General features: G+C 33.1%; 1 protein-coding gene across 1 annotated transcript in view; it reads right to left on the bottom strand.

Moving 5' to 3' along the window:
• The window catches only part of LOC142322572 (uncharacterized), a 111,423-nt gene that overhangs the window by 65,682 nt on the left and 26,366 nt on the right, over positions 1-19,375 (bottom strand). The window contains exons 12-14 of the mRNA XM_075361647.1: positions 13,151-13,325; positions 5,873-6,004; positions 2,549-2,665 (exon numbers count right to left, since the gene is read on the bottom strand). Coding sequence (XP_075217762.1) covers positions 2,549-2,665; positions 5,873-6,004; positions 13,151-13,325 — 424 coding nt within the window. The remainder of the gene's footprint in view (positions 1-2,548; positions 2,666-5,872; positions 6,005-13,150; positions 13,326-19,375) is intronic.

Below are 19,375 nucleotides of genomic sequence, written 5' to 3'. Positions count from 1 at the left end.
AGAACCGATTTGCAAACGGTGTAATAATATAAATCGATTAATTTTGGTATTAAGGTTTTTTAATAAGTTACTTTTTTTAAATTACTACTAATTATGATTAAAGTACTTCAATCGTTACTACTAAAATATTATGATCGTGATACTAATGTATTATTTTCATAATATTTTTTAAAGATTTTTTTTTATTATTTCGCAGACAAATTAGATTCTATTGACATCAAACGGTTAAGATTTACGAAATGATTTATAAACGGCTTTTGTTTAATACGTTTCATTTGCGTATAGTGTCGTTAATCGTGTACATTGGACGTGAGGTAACGATTCTTAGAAATAAAAATAATCATAAATTAATGTCAACATAACGATCATACAATTACGCACAGTTAAGACAAGGTCAAAGATAAACTTTGCTTTACCGAAGTAAATTTACGATTAGCTACTGAAGTGTAATATATTAGGGACATACAGACCTTTGGCGAAAACGAAATCATGGAGTCGAGTGTCCTAAACTATACACGATCGTACGTATAACTACGTACGATTAACTATATTATATTAACTACCGGTATATAAGATCCCAGATGACGGTTTGCTGTGTATTCCTGTCTGCAGATCGAAATTCTCTCTGATAAGGACAAGAGTTCGCACAGCTCATGCGCCACCACTCGCCAAACAAACTGTAAGTAATTCCTTTGTTATTCTTTTATTAACATCTTTTTTTTTTGTCTTCAGTCATTTGACTGGTTTGATGCAGCTCTCCAAGATTCCCTATCTAGTGCTAGTCGTTTCATTTCAGTATTAACATCTAAAACGCGTTAAATAATTTACGATTACCTATCATTTTAAACCGTGCCGTAAATTTGTAATCGTTAATGTTTCCTAGTCATAGTTTTTAAGAACTCAACTTCAGCGTCAAGAGTAATATTGCGGTAGTACTTTTTTATCGCTCGGAGTTGATTTTCACGTATACATCTTTTATCTAAACACATTAAAATGCAGAAGTGGTGAGAAAAATGCGCTTTATGTATCCGATATTATAATAAAACCTAGGAAAATTTGTGATAATGTAGTTTAAGCAAGTCTTACCGCGTTTAGGAGGGAAACTGAAACAATACAGGTCAAAAGGCTTAAAAAAGTCAATACAAATTACAATATTTTATCCCCACGTTTTGAAGTTTAACACGACTTCAAAGAGAAGTTAAAACTGTTAAAATCATATGAAGGATACAACTATCGACTTAAATTCAATCGGCAAAACTCAACACACACAACATAATTCTGAGGTACGTACAAATCGATTTAGACAAACATCCGTGTGTTAAGTTATATTTTTGTCGAGGAAATTGAGAATATACCTCAATGGTGGTTTGCTCTGCGTACGGGGAACATTTGAGCCGATTATTTCAAAATCAGGTCGATCACAACAAATGTTATAGTAGAGGTAAAAATGGTTTGAATGATGCTGAATAAGGACCGAACAGAACATTGCAGACATTAATCTTAAGGAACAAACAGTAATCACAACTGTAATTGTAAAAATAAGAGTAATATTGTGACCCCGTTTGGTAGGCTGAAATAATATTTAAAAAAATAATGTTCATTTAAAATAGCTAGCTGCCCGATAATAGAAATAGTTTTTTCCAAATAAAGTTACCGGTAAAGCCAGAGAAGTTCCGTAAACGAACTTAAACTAGTTAAAAGTATTTTGTAATTCTTATAAATACTACTTCAATGTGTAGTAAACTTAGTTTTTAAAATATTTTGTTGTAAGTACTGTATGCAGTCTAAACCGGCATTAAGTATATTTTTATTTTTTCATATTACAATGTTATTGTTTTTTTATTATTGTACTAGTATAGTTTGTGTTAAACTGACAATTTCTACTACAGTGTTCATTTATCAAAGAAGAGTCGTACAACACTTTCAGCCCCGGAGCAATTCGTTGGTTGTGTAAACTGTGTACATTAAGTAATGCCGGATAATCAGTTGTTAATAATAGCTTCCTTTATTTACTTTTTAATTTTACATTAAATCAGTTAAACGTTGTATTAAATTACGACTTTTAGGTTAATCCCACATTTTATGGAATATTAAACATTCTGGCTAGCACAGATATACATTTTCATTTTAATTCCTTCACATTATAAAGGAAAGTAAAAATTCATACGTTAATAATTCTAACAATAAAGATCAGCTGGTTCATTAACAAATAAGAAGAAAGAAGAAAATGACAGGAGATGTTTACATTTAGCAAGAGAGAGGACAAAGAAAACAAATGATGAATCTGAACAAAAATATAGATTATTATTATTATCGTCGATATCGCTATTATATCTTCACGAACCCGAAGCGTTATTATTTCAAGTAATTATTTTCATGTACCGATATGATTTATAACCTACATTCTTTACCTATTAACTTTTTATTTTCTAATGCTTCTTTGACTGAGGTTACTCAATTTATACCTATTTATTGTACTTCAAATCTAATATGCAAGATACTAAATCTGTTTTAGTCTGAATGAAATGGTTATTTATTTACGACTTACCGGGTGATGATTGTTTTGCATTAAAGGACGGATTAAAGACCTGATTCTGATAAGTACTATTAACGGTCTGAATTTTAAGTTTTTTTGCTTGAAAACCTTTTTCAAAATACAAATCGCCTGTAAAAGAAATTATAAAACATGATTAAATTTGTTAAAAATGACCCAAATAATAAGTCTAAACTGGTTGAAATATTCAAGAAATATAAAAGGGTATTGTGGCAATTTTGTCAAAAAATCAATGTCTAACCGATGCGATACAAAAAAGGTTTTTTTTTTGTTCAGGTTAAATGAAAATTGGGAATGAGAAAATATTTCTTAGTTTATTACCGTACAAAACAGGCAAAAAGCCTGTTATATTCGTGTACGTAGAAGTTAAAAATTATTCTACGGTCTGATTTATATGTGTAATTTGCAGGTATAATATACTCTTGTTAAAAAGAAGCAGGCATCAGGGTCTATTCATGCGTACAAGAAACAGAACAAAACTAGTTCTTTTAAAGGCTTAAACTGTTTTTAATATCGATTCCATTAAACTCACCTTATTATAGTATTATCAGTACCGTGATGGTATGCTGCACCAACATATTATCAATACCATATTATCCGTTTGAAAAAACCTAAATAAATATACCAAAATGAACAGGAAAATATCGGTTAAATGATAATTCATATTTTAAATATCTATAAAGATGTATATTTTAAATTAACTTAAAAATTATTATAATCTGTTTCACAAAAGCAACAGAAACCTGTAAAAATGTACTCTAACCTCATTAGTAACTACCATCTAATATCTTGATGTAACTCATCTACCTATGTAAGTTTCTAATGTGATCCAAAGATATTCAGAAAGCTCTTTAACATTTCAACTATAATCCTTGTTGAATATCCTCTATGATATCAGGAATTTAACCATCACGTAAAATGATTTATTGTTTTCAGATGAAGTTAAAACATCAAGAATTGCACCGCTTCAGCAAAAACACAGTTTTCGGTTCATGAAAGTTTTACTGTCCTCTTAATGTAACTTTTTATGCTGAATTCAAAAGTGAAATCTGAATTTTTCCATAATCCGACCTACAGTTTTTGTGCGATAACATTTTTGGATGAGATTGTGAAAAGCTTTGTGGCAATGAGTTTCCTGTTCCTTTCTTTATTTTTCCTGTTTAGCCTCCGATAATTACCGTTCAGATAATACGTCAGAGGATGAACGAGGATGATATGTATGAGTGTAAATGAAGTGTCGTCTTGTACAGTCTCAGTTCGACCGTTCCTGAAATGTGTGGTTAATTGAAACCCAACCACCAAAGAACACCGGTATCCTCGATCTAAAGTTTCCTGTTTCTGTTCTGTGTGTTTACGTGTCTGTGATCGGCTGAGCCACAACGATCGGTGATCAACAACAATAAGAACAATAACAAGAAATAATTTGTTTACAGTCCATTGCAAAAAATGTGTTAAAGCAGTGCAAAATTGTGTCACATCAGTTAACATCATTCAAATGGTCCTACCGATCAGGATAGTCAAGACCGACCAGCGTCCTATCCATCAAGTATAATAAAAATTCAATGCAAGTGTAATTTTCGTGTTTGTGTTAATTTAACTACTAGTTACATCCGACACTTATCACTAGTGACATAGGCTACTGCGTACAGCCTACGCTGACATCATCCAGCAATCTTTGAGTCAACGCCCTGTGACCAGAAGAATTCAGATTAGTCATAGTTTAAGATATCATTTCGTCCTAAAACAATAGCCTATTTTTAATCATTCCTATTTCCATGTGCTTGCTTTTATTCAATCATAAAACTTGTGCTGTTTTAAATATTATTATTACTCCTGCCGTATAATACGACTATTTGTGAATAATCATACCTTTATTATCATTAATTTAAAAATAGAGAGTTCAGAACAGTTAAGGCTTTTATTAAAAAACGAGGTGTAGTTAAGGGACAGATGACGAGATTCAATAGTTACTTAAATAAATCAGATGATGTTACTCAGCTTAAATTCAGGTTAGATAAATTTCAAGAATTGTTATTGGATTTCGAAAAATTTGAAATCGACATTTTAGACGATTCTGAAAGCCATGATGATGATTCGGCTCAATTTGAAGATGCATTCTATCAATTAACTACGCTAGCCCAAACTAAAATTCAGCAGCTCAGTAACGCTGACACTATCGGTGTAAACCATGAAACAACCGACGAAAATAAGGAGTCAAGTTGGGCTTATCCCCGCTTTTCCTTACCAGCTATCAAGCTGCCCACATTTTCGGGAGAATATGACGAATGGCCATCATTCCATGACAGTTTTAAATCATTAATTCATGACAATCGAAATCTGTCTAATTGTCAGAAATTTCACTATCTGAAATTATCTTTAAGGGACAATGCCGCCAGTGTCTTACAATCTCTAGAAGGGCCATCCGAATATTATAAAATTGCTTGGGACCTCTTAGTGCAGAGGTTTCAAAACAAAATTTATTTAATCAACAAACACGTCTATTTAAATAAATGAGACAAAGAGTGCAGTTCTAATTTTAGAAAATTAATTGCCGATGTACAAAAACATGTCATGCATGCCCTTCATACATTAGGTCAACCCACTGAACACTGATACACGAATAATTCACTTGATTATCAGCAAGTTGGATAAAACTACTTACAGTCAGTGGAAATCAGAGATAGATTCTAATAATGTGCCCGTTTTATCTAATTTAATAAAATTTCTACAAAAAAGAGGTCAAATCATAGAATATGTTGAATCTAAACCAGCACCCTTATTAAAACAATCTCGAACCGGAAATTCCCAATCAAAACTCAAACAAATATCAAAAATTAATATATCCACGTCTAATTACTTATCTTCTATAAAGAAATGTTCATTATGTGACAATTCCCACCCATTGTATTTGTGTGATAAGTTCAAATCATTATCCATTAATGATAGAGAAAGGGAAGTGTGGAAGTTAGAACTGTGTTGCCTTTCTTCTGGTGGTCATAAAGTAAAAATTGTGCTGCAGGCTCATGCAAACTTTGTGTTAAACATCACAATATGTTATTGCATTATTCAGAAAAGAAAACTAAATCTTTGCATCCTGAATCAAATACATCAATTTCCAAGGCTGAATCCATAGTCAAAATCAATCAATTGTGTTCACGTCATGTATATCACGCCAAGGTGTTTCTTCTTCAGTGTTGTTATCTACTGTCCTAGTGTCTGTTCTTGATCATCGTGGGGCTCCTCATCTTGTTGTGCACTATTAGATTCAGGGTCAGAGTCAAATTTTATGACTGAGAAGGCTCAGAAAAGTAGGCTTGCCATTTACAAATGTGTATGTAGAAGTGAATGGAATAACATCATCCACTACCAAAACTTCTAAAGTTGTTAAATGTGTCATTAACTCAAGATTTAATACATTTTCCTTCACTATAGATTGTGTAGTCATAACATCTAGTAACAAACATTTACCCACTGTGTCAATTGAGAAATCAGACATGAAAATGCTACCTAATGTTCAGTTAGTAGATTCTCATTTCAGTCAATCGAGAGACATTGACCTGCTCATTGGAGCAGGGTTATTTTTTGACTTGCTATGTGATAGAAGACTAAAACTTCATGATTCATCTCCAACCCTTCAAAATACCGTGCTTGGTTAGATCATTTCCGGCAAGGTAATACCAATACTAAACCAATACTAGGTAAACCAATACTATGTTGCACATAACTACAGTTTGCCATCTATCTATGTTGGACGACATCAATAAAACCATTCAGAAATTTTGGGACATAGATGATAGTTGCCCTGAAAGGCAGTACACTGGAAACAACAAATTGTGCGAAGACTTATATATGAATACAACCTTCAGGGATGATCTTGGAAGGTACTGTGTGCAAATTCCCTTGAAAGGTGATATTTATGAGCTCAGTGAAACAAAGGATTCTGCATTCAAAAGATTTTTATCATTAGAGAGGCGTTTATTCGTTAACCCAGAGATGCGTTCACAATACATCCAATTCATGAAAGAATATGGAGCTAGGGCATATGAAGGAAATTACAATGACTGAAGCTAATTCATCAAAGGCTTATTACATTCTGCATCACGCAATGTAAGATTCCACAACCACCAAATTACGTAGTATTTGATGCATCCTCAAAAACAAGCTCCGGTGTTTCATGGAATGACATCTCAATTGTTGTTCCAACAGTACAATCAAATCTTGTCAGTATTGTATTAAGATTCAGACAGAACACATCCATAAATTGTAACAACAAATATTGAAAAAAATATATCGTCAGATTAACATCCAATCAGCTCAACAAAATTTACAACTAATCTTTTGGAGAGACCAACCAGAAGATCCTATTAAAACATTTAAATTGCTGACAATTTCTTATGGCACCACTAGTGCTCCTTACCTAGCAACGAGAACTCTAAAGCAGTTAGCATTGGATGAAAAATCCGCCTTTCCAGTCACATCTAGGTAATTGTTATGACTGGAGCCAAGGTAATAAAGAAGCAAAACAACTACGGCGTGATTTAAATGATCTGCTTCATCAAGGTAGTTTTCATCTTAGAAAGTGGAGCACTAACAATCCAGATATTCTATCTGACATTCTATTAGAAGATGTGGCTAAGGGTTGCGTTGAGATTGATCAAGACACTGGGTCTTATGTGGAATCCAAGACAAGATGTATTCTAATTTTCTTTTGTGAAGAAAACACAGCTGTAAAAACAACTAAACACACTATTTTGTCGGCAATCGGAAGGATTTTTGATCCCCTTGGAATCATAGGTCCAGTAATTTTAACCGCAAAATTAATTATGCAAAAATTGTGGTCCTATTCACTAGGATAGATGAAAGAGTACTTGATGAATTACTTAAAGAGTGGACTCAGTTTCAAGAATCATTGCATATGCTATCAAAAATTCAAGTCTAAATGGCCATAGTCCCTAAACAGAAAGGTGTTCTGTAGTTAGAGATACTTGGATTTGCAGATGCTTCAGAATCCACATATGGTTCCTGTACATATCTCAAGTGTATTGACCATGACGGTATCATCACTGTTAATTTAGTCACATCAAAATCTCGTGTTGTACCATTAAAGAAAATTTTGTTACCCAGACTAGAGTTGTGTGGTGCTTTGTTGTTATTTGAACTACACAAATCAACTGCTAATGCATTACATTTTCAAGTTGATTCAATTTCATATTACACTGATTCCACTATAACATTAGCATGGATTAAGGCTCCATCTTGTCATTGGACAACATTTGTTGCTAACAAGGTATCTAAGATATAACACCAACATCAGTTTGTGGAAGCGTTTGAAGAGTCAAAACAATCCTGCTGACTATCTGTTGAGAAGCTTAATGCCAGATGAGATTACAAAGGCGGATTTGTATTGGAGGGGCTTTCATTTTTATATATGTCACAGGAATCTCCAGAAGAGCCAGTTAGTCTACCAATTGGCAATCAAATTCCAGAGCGTTGTCATACAGTGTTATCATGTGTTACAGCTGAAAACCAAATGATCAATTTAAATAATTTTTCTAGTTTTACAAGGGCCTAACATGTAATGAGTTAATTTTTCTAGTTTTACGAGGGCCTAACATGTAATGAGTTACTGTTTACGCTTTATTAATAATTCTCAAGCACAAAATTTGTGACTTCATGGTCCATTATCAGCTTCTGAACTTCGATTAGCAGAGCATGCTTTGGTGAAGATTGTGCAAAAGGAATTGTTTCCAAGTGAGCTTAACAATTAGCAGCTAAGAAAACCACTAACCAAAACCAGCAAACTCATTTCTCTAAGTCCATTCTTACACAAAAACAATGTAATATGAGTCAGTGGAAGATTACAGTACTCAGATTTAAATCCAGATTAAATTCACCCCATCGTCTTACCAAAGAGTCGTACATTTACTAATTTGATTGCCAGACATTTTCACATCAAAATGCTTCATGCAGGGCCACAGTTATTGTTAAACATTATTAGTCAAAAATATTGGCCGATCAATGGCAGGAGTTTAGCTAGTAAAATCTTCAGTCAACGCATCATATGCTTCAAGGTAAATTCAAAACTTCAGACACAAATTATGGGTGATTTACCAAGATCAAGAGTTCAGACACCACCTTGTCCTTTCTACACCATAGATGTAAACTATTGTGGTCCATTTTATGTTAAATTAATTAACGAAGAGGAGCTACACCAGTGAAATGTTATATTGCACTTTTCATTTGCTTTAGTACAAAGGCTTTACATTTAGAACTAGTAGAAGATCTTACTACAGAGTCTTTCTTGGCAGCACTTCAAAGATTTATCTCAAGACAGGGGAAACCCAAAGATATGTACTTGAATAACGGTACTAATTTTGTTGGTGCTCAGCGAAAACTGCTAGAATTAGCTGATATACAGAAGTACAAGGAATTCAAGAGTTCTTTCTTAACTTCTCTATCCCAAGAAGGGATAATATGGCATTTGATATCACCCAAGGCTCCATATTTTGGAGGTTTATCGGAGTTGTCAGTGAAACTTGTCAAAACACACCTAAAATGTATCATGAAACATCAGTTTTAACTTATGTTCAGTTTGTAACATTGTTAACACAGGTAGAGGCATGCATAAATTCATGTCCATTAGTTCCTTTCTCAGATAACCCAACCGATCTTTCTCCTTTAACTCCTTCTCACTTCTTAATCGGTGATGTACTCACAACTAATCCTGAATCTTCCATATCTGATCTTCCAGCAAATAAACTATCTCACTGGCAACAAATCCAGCAGTTGTTACAACACTTCTGGTCACAGTGGTCGCGAGACTACTTGAATGACCTACAGCAGAAAAAAAAAGTGGACCACTTTTTCACCACATTTAAGCATTGGTGACATGGTTATCATCAAGGAAGACTCTCTTTCCCCTTTACAATGGAAAGTAGCCTGAATTGTAGAACTTCATCCAGCAGAAGATAACAAGGTTTGGGTTGTCACTATCAAGACTTCAAATGGTGTATTGAAGAGACCAATTAACAAATTATATTTATTGCCAATTTCTTTTGAAGGAAACATTAGACATTAACTTATTTAATATTGTCATTATTATTTGTGTATATCTATGTAGTATTTTTGAAGCAACCTCTTCAAGGTGGGGGGCATGGATGAGATTGTGAAATGTTATGTGGCAATGTGTTTCATCTTCCTGTTTATAATGCGCCTGCTTATAATGTGCCTGGGACCAGCTGAGCCACAACGATCGATGATCAACAACAATAAGAACAATAACAAGAAATAATTTGTTTACAGACCATTGCAAAAAATGTGTTAAAAACAATGCAAAAATTGTCACATCAGTTAACAATTTTTGAAGTATTGATTTTGCAGAATTCTGTGTATTCTTTTTAAAGTAAAACTTACGTACAAAAAAGAGCATTTCAAATGATTTGTAACAGAAAGTGGGGTACAAACATAACATTATGAAAGCAATAGCTGTATATGCATGACGATTCTTCATTTACTGTAGGCAAGTTAGCACAGATCAGTCATTTGAGTCATACAATTAACACACCAGTATTGTTTAAATCTTTGTTGTGTATGCACATATTTTGTGGTTCCATTCTGTTTTGTAATTTATAATTACTGTGTCATATGTGTTGTGTTAGTGAATAAATATGCCAAGAAAGTGTGTAAATTATCTGGTTAACTTATGTTATGAGTATGGGAATTTGATGTTTAAAAAAAACAATGAAATTTGACTTCATTGGTTAAAAATGTTAGGAATTACATTTTGGTTGTAAAGTTGGGGGAACAAGATAAAAACTGAGCCCCTCACACCTGCTGTTTGACTTACATGATATGTCTGACAGACTGAGTTTAGGGGTAATCTGGCACACGAGTTTTGCCATACCAGTGGAGTGGTGTGAACCACAAGACTATTTGTTGAACTGTTATTTCTGCACTAGAAGATAAAAAGAATAAGTAGTAAATCCAAACACACAATGCTGTATCCGAATTTAGTGACACTGGCATTTAGTGAGGCACTGGCTATAAGGCCAGTGCCTCATGGTGAGGACTTACCTATACCACATCCTCCAACACATCAAACTTTAGAAGATGAATCTGAATATGAGCTAGCCACTGGTGTTCAACACGAGTGGTAAGATGATCCTACGTCTGAAAAAGAATCATCTTCTCATGAATCTCATCTGATAACTCAAGGTGAATTAAACAACCTTGTTCAGAATTTGAACCTGAAGAAATGAGCCAAGCTTTTGGGATCTAGCTAAACGGCTGGAATCTTCTCCGTAACCGACACTAAAGTGTCTTGTCAAGAAGAGCTTCAAACTTGTATTCTGAAGAAATAGTTTAGTGTACTGTAACAATATTTGTGTTGTCATGGATGCACTTCATCCTGAACATAACTCTACTGAATGAAAACTGTTAACAGATTCTTTGAAAACTAATTTAAAGGCTGTCCTTTTACAAAATGATAAACAAATTTTCTTTTGTGGTATTAACTTATGCCACTGACATGAAAGAAACATATGACAATATGAAAATACTGTTAGAAAAAATTCAGTACAACACCATTGGACTGTATTTTGTGATTTAAAAGTTATTGTGTTATTATCAGGTTTGCAGCTTGGTTACACTAAATTTTGTTGTTTTTTGTGTGAATGGGACAGAAAGGACCAGACAAATCATTACATTAGGAAGTAATGGCCAAAGTATGAAGCAGTTGCGCCTGAATAAATATTCTCCCACTACTTGACAAAAAAAATTCTTCTACTTCCACTTTATATAAATGCAGGGCTTTTCAAAAACTTTATTAAGGTGATGGATAAAAATGGTGCTGGATTTCATTATTTGAAAGAAAAATTTCCTTGTGTTAGTGATGCTAAAATTAGGGAAGGAATTTTTTTCGGGCCCAAATAAGAACTTTGATTAGAGTTGAACAATTCAAAGAACATTAAGCCAAATCAAAAGTGTTGTGCAAAACCTTTTAGGAAGTCTTAAATCCCCAACTACCATGACATTGTGGATGAATTAGTACAGTCATACAAATATACAGATTGTTAATATGTTCCTAAAAATTCACTCTTGGATTCACACCTGGATTTGTTTCCAGGCAATGTCAGTGCTGAACTTAAAGAACACTTCCGCTAGCAAATCTCAGTAATGGAAAACAGGTGCCAGCACCAGTGGAGTGTAAGAATGCTTGCAGTTTATTGTCAGATGCTAAAGAGGGATGTTCCAGTTGCCAAACAAAAAAGGAAAACAACTACCACATTTTAGGTAAGTTGAAAGTGCTCTGTAATTTAACTCTATATTTTGCTTTATATTTTATAAAAATAAATTTAAGGCTTCTGGTGTTATAATCAAGATTTTTCTTTGTATCACACAGAATTGTTGGTTGACATCTTGAAGCTCCAATCATAATGTTTTTATATTAATTAGTGTTATGCTTATGAAGAGAGAATTTGATTCTGTTTGTGTGCATGTTCACTGACTGACAAGCTGGACTCAACCTTAAAATTTTCTTTCATTGACCATCTTAAAACTCATTGTTTTGCACCGGTTATTTTCCTGCCAGATATGTGTTGTCATAAAAAAAGATGTTATTTGTAGCATCTCTTATTATAATTAATACATACTCTTTTAACTTGGTTTCACTTTCAGGAAAAAGAATATTCTTAACATTTCTTTTTCTCTTCAACTATAGTGTTTCTTTCAAATGCGAAATCAAATGTAAATGTCAATAACAACAGAGTGTCTACAGGCTAATGTTGGTAACATTTAGTGGTTATAGTTAAGTACTTTATGATATTTAAAATTAGATTCAGTCAACAAAAATATTTTACTAAAATAACAGTATAATGAAGAAAAAAATGTTAAGGGTATACTATGATAATTTGTTGGCTAAAACTGAAACTAAATCAGAATAATTTCAACAATATACGTTCTGCTAGAGAGGAATTAAATTTACAAATGTAAAAAAGTAATAATAAAAAAAGTAAAAAAATAAATAGATATTGATCCATTTTTAAAGTGATTAACCCTGTTATGGATTCATTAAACACCTAAAAACATATAATCAAACATTTCTTTTATCATTTTGTTCAGTAACTAAGTTTAAAACAAGCTTGAACATTTTATTTTAGTATCTACAATTCTTTTTTACATTAAAGAAAGATGTACAATAATATAACCAAAGAAATACTAATTGTACTGTATAAAAATTAGTTTAGGAATTTCATTTTTATAGTAACAGCTTTGACTAAACTTATGTATACTTTGAATCTGAATTTTTGTTCATGTTTTTGTACATATCATTGATTCCTAAAGAAAAGTTCACAAAATTTGAATGAATTTCTCCAATATTCTAATAATATTAATACGTTACAAAATTCTCTAAAATGTTCTCTATTTCAGAAAAATAAGCTGTCAAGTTCCATTTCAAAAGCAAAGCTCTAACAGTACCGACATAAATTATAAATTCCAACAGCAAAATAAAATATTTGTAATGCTCTGTAAAACTAAAAATGTTAAAAATTATAATTTTTGTTTTAGAAAAATATTATAATACTTTATTAAACTTACCGATGATGTTATTACTGGCATCAGGTACAAATATATTTTGTAAAATTGTATTTATTTCAATATTATCAATATAATTTGCATTTAAATGATGAATTTCAGTATCACCATCCAGATGAAACCAGGATGTGTTCAAATGATTACTCGTTAATTCATCAAACCACTTCATGAAAGTAATCTGAAAATTATAAAGTATAGAAAATAATCATTAAATTAATAAAAATTATTCTTAAAAAAGTAGATGAATAAGAACTTCCAACAAAGAATGTTTAAAAGTAAGATGCGATCTATTCCAATGAATCTTAATGTTAAGAAGTGACCTAGGTCATGGATAAGAATGTATTGACTGCATTCCAAACAAGTGATGGTACCAGAAAAACTTGCACAGCTCATGGAGTAGCATCCTAAAAACCAAAAACTGTTAAGTAAGGATATAATTTCAATGGCTAAAGCCATGTTTAATGATTTGGTTTTCTTAGATCACTAACTACAGTTAAAAACATTTATATTTTTTAAATTTTATTTGCATATTCTGCTCTAATTTTTATAATCAAAATTTTTCTTTACTTCGCATTAGAATTGTTGGCTATCATCCTGAAGCTCCAATCATAATGTTTTTATATTAATTAGTGTTCTGCTTATGAAGAAAGAATTTGATTCTCTTTGTGTGCATGTTCACTGACTGACAAGCTGGACTCAACCTTAAAATTTTCTTTCATTGACCATCTTAAACTCATTGTTTTGTACCAGTTATTTTCCTGCCAGATATGTTGTTATAAAACACAAGTATTTATAGCATCTCTTTTTGTAATTAATACATACTCTTTTAACTTGGTTTCACTTTCAGGAAAAAGAATATTCTTAACATCTTTTTTTCCTCTTCAACTATAGTGTTTCTTTCAACATTTTAAGCGACATCAAATGTAAATGTCAACTACAGAGTGTCTACAGGTTAATGTCGATCGAGTGGCTATAGTCAAGTACTCTACACAGTATGTCTGAAAAGTTCTTGAACTAATTTAAATAAAAATACAGATTTAAATATAAACGAATTTACTCACACCAGTCTTCTACATAGAACCCTTCTTTAGTTATACATTCGTTGCAGTACCGATAGAGCCCGCCAAACGCCCTGAAGAAATCACTTTGTAGGATCGCCTTTAACTACTCGATGCAAGCCCTTTGGATGGCTGGAATGTAGTCCAAAAAGTGGCCTTTTATCAACAACTTGAGTTTCGGGAACAGAAAGTAGTCTGCTGAAGCCAAGTCGGGTGAATAGGGCAAATGGGGTAAGACGGTGATTTTATTTGCGTAATAACGGGTTAGAACTATTGGGGCATTGTCGTACAAGATGGTCCAACTGCCCGGATCCCTGTACTCGGGCCGGATTCGACGCATCAGGCGTTTCATTACTTCCAAATAGAATTTAGAATTCGCGGTTTGAGCAGTTGGGAAAAATTCATGATGAATCAGACCCTTTGAGTCGAAGAATGCAATCAACATAGTTTTCACTCTTGATTTTTGCTGCCTGACTTTCGCCGGTCTTAAGCTCCAGGACTCAACCAAGCAGCGGATTGACGCTTCGTTTGCGAATCATACATGAAGCACCAATTTTTATCCCGTTACAATTGATATAAAAAAATTCGGGTCGCTATCGGCAATTTCAACGAAGTCTTGAACGCAAGAAAGACGCGTTTGTTTTTATTCTTCGATCAAGAAGTGTGGAACGAAACGAGAGCACACCTTTCGACGGTTCATTTTTCCTATTAGAATTGTACGTACCGCATCTTTACCGATGTTTAGCTCTTCTGCTAAGGCCCGAGCAGGAGCACGCGCACTTTTGCAACGTTTTCGTTGTGAACAGCTGTTCGTCGTCATCCAACGACTCTCTACCGTCTTTAAACCGCTTACTCCACGTATATGCTGTAGTAAGAGATGCAGCTTCATCACCGAGTGCTTACTATATCATAAAATAAGTTTCAACGAAAGATCTTTGAGGTCAAATACAAAATTTTATTGCGATTCTCTGTTCCATGTCGCGAGCTCGTACAAGGTCACATGAACACAACGTACACGGCCGAGTATAACTCGAGACTGGAGTGATGAAATTTTGTACACACACTCGTCAGACATCGTACTACATATTTCCTTGTTTCTCCGAGAAATGGTGCTACTTGTATCGACTACAGAAATTTAGTTCGGTAACTTTTCAGACCTACTGTGTATGATATTTAAAATTAGATTCAGTCAACAAAAATATTTTACTAAAATAACAGTATAATGAAGAAAAAAATGTTAAGGGTATACTATGATAATTTGTTGGCTAAAACTGAAACTAATTCAGAATAATTTCAACAATATATGTTCTGCTAGAGAGGAATTAAATCTACAAAAGTTATAAAAAAACAAATTAATGAAACATCACAAGTAAGATAAAAAAATCTTATAACTTAAGATCAAGGAACACTAGAACTTAAAAGGTACTCTATTTTAGGTAGTAAACCTCAAAAAGTATATATGAAACGTAAAGATGGTTTATAACATCTATTATGTTCCTATTAGTATCTTTTTAGATACCAGCAAACAAAGGAAGCCATACTGCAGAAAAATAGTTAATTAGTAAGAAATAGAATATTTCAGAGTTATTAAGTGATATTTAAAAAGAATATTTAATGCTTTATGACAGGTAAATGTAAACAATATGAAAATAAGAATGTCCAGGAAAAAAGGTATTTGAATTGTTATCAGAATGTTGAAAATATGGTGAGTTGATAAAGATTAAAATGAAAATGTTTTAAGACACATCAGATGGAATAATACAAAGAGGCTAACACCAAAATCTTATTAGAATAACATAATAGATGAAACTTGTATGATTTAAGTAAAGTGAATAAAAACTGTAAGATAGACGTAAAATGAAGATTAGAATGCAAAAAGCAAATAATTGAAAGTGTAGGATATAAAAAAGATATGGATATTAAAAATAATAAAGAAAGGGTGTTGTTTATTGAACCAGTAGATTGACTTAAAGCAAAATATGAGTTTATAAACATTTCTGAACTTTTAGATTACTTAAAACAAACAATTCCTTTAACTAATCGGTCTATTTTTATCTTCAACATTTCTGATAATAATTAGAAAGAAATTCTATAACAAGAATTTTTTGCAATCTAGACTACTTGTGACAGTCACAATACCATTAAATCTAGTCCACTTCCCTCCATATTATTTAGTTTATACAACTAATAGTTTATATAACAAGAAATGCACATCACCATTTTTTTTTCATCTTTTATGATCACATAGGATCACTTTAGTCAGTCCATTATCCAAGTCTTTTCGAAGGGAATGTTTTGGCCTTGCAGTCCTCCCAGTATGTTTTCATATGTTCCAATCTTGGTGCCTTTTCTGGTGTTGAAAATGTTTGTGTTGTGAGTTTCTTTCTAGTGAGTGTGAAACGAGTGTTTTAATCCTTGATTTTTTTCATTTAATTTTATCATGTCTGGTATCTTCTGGTGTAAGGCTAATTTCCTTCAGATCTCTTATTTTTCTGAACCATCTGCATTCTCTTTTGGTGTTATTTGAGTTGAGATTGTGCTGTACCAGCTGTTTCAGAAGTCTCAAATCTTAATTCTCATGATGTGTCTACAAAATCCTAGTCTCCTCTTATGTATTGTATTGATGGGTTCTAACTCTTTGTACACATTTTTGTAGGGCACAATCCAACACTGCCCATCTTTCTGGTAATTTTTGTTGCAGGTTCTTCCAATTCTTCTTTCGATTTTCTGGAGTCTGTGTCAGTTTTTGATTGTTTGCGTTCAGGTGGAAGAGTTTCTGCTGCATATGTGGCTTCTGATTTTATAACTGTGTTGTAGTGTCTTATTTTTGCATTTATGGATAAACTTTTTTTACTATAGGTGTATCAGGTTAATTTCTGTGCTTTAGTTAGTTTGTTTGTTTTTGTTTTTGATTGAGGTTTTTTTATTTAGGTTGTTTGTTATTATTTCTCTAGGGTATTTTGATTGGGTTACTATCTTGACTTTATTACTGTTTATGTTTGCTTCTTTTAATTGTGTTGGTTTTGGGAGCATATTTTTTGTCTTCGAATAATGTTTTGATGTTCTAATATCTGTGTTTTAGCTTCAACAAAATCATTCATTAGCAGTGCCAAGTACATGGTGAAACAAAGGCCGTTTGTTTTGAATTTTTGACCTATTTAATTTTTGGGGGCATTTTTTGAGCCATTCCTTCATTAGCATTTCCAAAGTTGAATAACAGTGGTGAAAGTCCATCCCTTGGCGCAGTCCTCTTTTATCTCAAACAGTTTCGAGAGTTCACCTCTGAATTTCACTTTTGACTTGAGGGTATGAGGGTTAGTTTTATCATGTTTATTTATTTGGAATGTAGTCTGAGATGTCTTGGAATTCTTAGTAAAGACTCTCTGTGGGTGGAATTGTATGTTATCTTGAAGTCTAAAAACATTATCACTCTATCTCTGTTTCTTTTTCTGTTGTAATCCATTATTAGCTTGCGACTCAAGATCTGGTCTGGACAGCTTCCCCAGGGTCTGAAACCTCCCTGGTATTCTCCTAGTTCTTTCTCAAGTAGTACACCAATCCTGTTCAGGATGATTTTTTAAAGAATTTTTTAAGTTTTGTGTAGGAGTGAGATTCCCCTATAGTTAGGGTCTGCTTTGTCTGCTTTTTTGTGCAGCAGGTGGATAAGGGCTGTTGTCCAGTGTTCTGGTAGTTCTTCTTTGTTCAAAATGTTGACAAGCTGTTGATGAAGGGTGATTTTTGCTGGCTTTCCTGCATGTTCCTAGCAGTGGCAACTCGTAGCTAAAATTAGAGAGGGTGCTGCTCCAGAAAATTTTTTCTGGGCCTTTTCAAGGCCATGGTTAAAAGTTTTCTGTAAATTAAAAGAATCTAAAAAAAATGATTCAAATAGAACAAATAGAATAACTGGAAGTAGGGTAATAATCTAATTCTACACTTTATCACATTCAAGAATATGGTAACTGAATAAATAATAAAATGTCAATGCAGATAATATTTTTTAGTGTTGTTAGATAATAACTAAAAATGTCCAACGGTGTTTAATTTAAATTTCTATGTACATAGAAACAAATACATAATTAGTTTTTACTAATTACCTTCTCTTTTGCCCTTCCAGCATGTTTTTAGACAGATTTAGCAATCAAAATGTCCTTGCTTTCTGCCATCTTCTTATCACTACTGAAAAAATAACTAAACCACTTTCATATTCCTTCCACCAACTAACCTAGAAAAGGGAAATGAACAAGGAATGTTCCATACATACATGGAGTAAAAAAAAAAACTACCTTCCACCAGTATGCCAGGGTTGGCACTGTGGGAGTGGCAGTGGTCTCTCTCCCTTGCAGCTTCGCATGCAGCTGCCTATGTGTGCATGCGCACAACAGTCAAACACACGCTGCTGGAACTGTGAAGCACACAGTTCCATACAATGATTTTTGTATCTTTTTCATAAACTGGGGGATGGCTACTGACATTAAGCTTAAGGATTATATAATGTATAGATATAAAGAAAGAATTAAATAAAAAAAACTCATATTAAATGTTATCGATAATATCAAGTGGAAACAGGGGGTGCTGCAGTTCCACAGTGCCCATACCCGAGCCACCACTGGTTTCCAGATCTCCTGCTGCTTTGTAATTCTTCATCTCATCCAGTGCTTGGTAGACTTCTTTTATTGTGAGAGGTTTGATGTTTTCTGGTGGTGCTGTTATTGGGGTGCTGGTGCCAAAGTTTAGGAATTCTATTGTTTCTTTGCAATTTTGGAGTTTATTGAAATATTTAGCTGGCATTTCCATGTAGGCTTTATTGTTATGGGCTGGATTACGGTTTTCATTCTTCATTTGTAGGGTTGGGGGGTCCATATTTTTGGAGTTATTTTTTTAGGGTTTTGTGGTAGTTTCTTGACTGCGTTTTCTTAAATTATTCTTTTATTGATTTCAGTGTGTCTTTATGGTGTTGTCTTTTTACTTTCCTTAGGGTTCGGGTAGTTTCTTTTCTTTGCTTTACTAGATTTTGGAAGGATGTTTCTGATTTTTGGGATAGCATATGTTACATCATGTTACCAGAGAAGCAGATCACATTATAAGAGAGAAACAAATTCATTTCATGTTTAATTAAAAGAATTTGAAATAGCTTAACAGAAATATAGACTGACATTCTACAATTCTGAAC

This window comes from Lycorma delicatula, chromosome 4 (genome assembly GCF_047948215.1).
Source record: "Lycorma delicatula isolate Av1 chromosome 4, ASM4794821v1, whole genome shotgun sequence".
Taxonomy (NCBI): Eukaryota; Metazoa; Arthropoda; class Insecta; order Hemiptera; family Fulgoridae; genus Lycorma; species Lycorma delicatula.
This window is presented reverse-complemented; position numbering and strand designations above follow the sequence as displayed.